The sequence below is a fragment of the Bidens hawaiensis genome, unplaced genomic scaffold (assembly GCF_021521415.1).
Source record: "Bidens hawaiensis isolate Kalapana, Puna unplaced genomic scaffold, B.hawaiensis_p1.1 tig00000702_1, whole genome shotgun sequence".
Taxonomy (NCBI): Eukaryota; Viridiplantae; Streptophyta; class Magnoliopsida; order Asterales; family Asteraceae; genus Bidens; species Bidens hawaiensis.
This window is the reverse complement of record NW_027491042.1, coordinates 752,485-755,068: the sequence shown is the minus strand read 5'-3', so window position 1 is coordinate 755,068 and position 2,584 is coordinate 752,485. Positions and strand designations below refer to the sequence as shown.

At 36.1% G+C, this 2,584-nt stretch overlaps 1 protein-coding gene across 1 annotated transcript; it reads right to left on the bottom strand.

Annotated features, from left to right (window-relative positions):
- Positions 1–503: 503 nt before the first annotated feature.
- Positions 504–2,171, bottom strand: LOC143532419 (syntaxin-121-like). Its single transcript, XM_077027474.1, has 2 exons — positions 1,437–2,171; positions 504–1,008 (listed from the first exon to the last, which is right to left on the bottom strand). Exons 1-2 carry the CDS (start codon positions 1,904–1,906, stop codon positions 591–593), a joined length of 888 nt encoding a protein of 295 aa, XP_076883589.1. The 5' UTR covers positions 1,907–2,171; the 3' UTR covers positions 504–590.
- Positions 2,172–2,584: the final 413 nt, after the last annotated feature.

The window sequence follows — 2,584 nt, the reverse complement described above, 5'->3', positions numbered from 1 at the left end:
CTTGTATAGTGGCAAAATATTAAATGCAAAATTTAAAATGTTAGAAAATATTGTTAGTGACCAAGCATCTTGTAACTATATATTGCACGCCTAGTTGTAATTATAGCACCATAGTGGACTTAATTTGATTCTTATGTTTGAAGGAAAGCAGACTAACAAGGTTCCTCACCTTCTTCTTTCTCCTCATCCCTTTTCACTCTAAATTTTAGGTAGTAGAACGTATTTTTATTATTAGGAGATAAATGTCTCTCTTTGTTCTTTCACTGGAGATTGTCATGACTCATTACACTTTTAAATTTGTAATTAAAACAGGATTGTTTAGCATTTTAAAATAATTTTATACCATATTTTACTAATCAAATCTCTAACAATTTTCTAACGCTTCCGGTAGAATTGCATATAGAAAAAGACTACTGAATCTATATATAGTAGTTTAATAATGACAATATAACCTGAAAATACAAATACTTTCAACAATATATTTATACATCAAACAAATTTTTTTTTCTATACATCAAAATCTCTCATAATTTGTATACATTATGCCAATCAACCAATATTAATATTAATGTACAAGTCCAACTATCTCTCTACTTCCATGGCCTAATGGAAAGAACAACAATGGCGATAATGATCAACAACAAAAGAATCCCAAAACAAGTCCACTTCCTGGTGTTCAACTGCGTCTTTCTCGCCACCTGCAACTGCTGTGCACCACCTCTCACAAACGAATTCGCTCGGTTCACATGGCTTTCGATATCGTCCAGTTGCTCACCTTGTGTCTCCACTAACACCGCCATATCCATGAAAACTTGATGCAGCTCTTTTAAGTTCCTCTCTATCACTGTCACAGCATCATGCCGTTCTTGAATTTCTAATATCGTCTCCATCACCTGCCCTCTCCCTTGCTCTTGAATCGCTTTCTGTAAAAACGTCTCGCTTTGTCCAGTGGATATTAGGTTATCGACTGTAGCCTCGTCCGCATTTTCTCCGGTAACAGTATAGTACCTATAAGATAATAAAATATTGGATTAGGTTACAATATATAGAAATAAACTAACGTCTACGGCTCTAACTCAATTGTTTTCTAATAATTGCTATATCTCACAAGTCTGACTTGCTAATTGGTTGACCAATTGTATCTCGCATCTTAACTACTAGCTAGATCGTTATAAATATCTACAAATTTTGCCTAGCGAAAAAGCTACATCTAGTACCAGACCAATAATTATTTGGGCTATCACGCAACTTATTTTTGTTAAGTGTGACAACTCAAAACTAGAAGTAATAAGATTCATTCTCATAATATTAATAAAGTAAAAAATCTAACTTTTTTTTTTCCAAAAATCAACGCCGATCTAAATACATGTTCGATGACAAGCTGATCTGTTAATTCCGTAAAAACTAAAGGCCTAAATCCTATATTCCAAAATTACCTTCGCTGAACTGTTTCTCGGTGCTCCGAAGCCATTTTCTGGCGGAGGTCCATGAACGACTTCATCGACGTCTGGAGCTGCTTTCGAAGGCCGTTAACAACCAAGACACGTGTCCGGTCAGTGGAGCTTCCCGGGCCACAGCCCGGGAGTCTCCTATTGGCGTCGGTGGAACGGTCTAGGGATTCCAGACGGGTTTTGATAAGTTTTGCTTTCTTAAGAGATAAAGCGACATCGTTGTCCATCTTTGTTCGGAGGGTTTTGATCGCGTTCGCGTTGTATAATGTTTTGCTTTGTTCATTTGATTCTTGAAGGTAATAATGAAGTGTTTCCAGATGTTTTAGCTCTTCCTTGATCTCGGCCACGTCCCCGAAGAACTTTTCTAGGTTTGTACCGTTGGTTGCGGCCGCGTTGCCCATCTCGATGTCGGCAACTCGGCCGCCCGAAAATGATCTGGAGAGTAGGTCGTTCATTTCGAAACTGTAAACAGAAATCCAAAAAGGTTGTGTAAATGTTAATTTTGATGAGAATAATAATATGAGTGGAAAGGTAGTTTGGAAGGTGAGATTTAATTTATAAGATTAATATTGAAAAAACGCGGTAAAGTTCATATATGGCTGGCGAAAACCGATAAAAAAGGATGACTAAGTCGTAAGGGGAAGGCGGGACTTATGAGGCCAAATGTCAATTTTTAAAATCTTTTGAGAATTTAATAATTAATATTAAAATCCCCATGTGACCATGTCAAAGTAATTCTCTCTAGAAACTTAAACTGTAGGTGTGTGTTGATGAAACTTCGACCCAGGAAGAAGATACATACAAAATGTGTGATTGATACAAAGGAAACATATTGGAAGTTAGTCATGTCTAAAGAATTTTGAAAGTGGGGTTTACTCAATAACAAGGTAACAATGGCCTCTTCGATATCTATTAGTTGAGAAAATTATCACTTTTAGGATTTTTTTTTAGATATACATATCAATTTAATTCATAAACAAATCACCCATAGCACGAGTTATATGACCACATAAGGGTCATGTATCAACTTAACTTGTGGTAAACGATAACCAAACTGTCAGTCGAAACCGAACCGAAAATCGAATTAATCAGAAAAGCAAATAAACCGATAATTAACTGGATAGGGTGTTTTG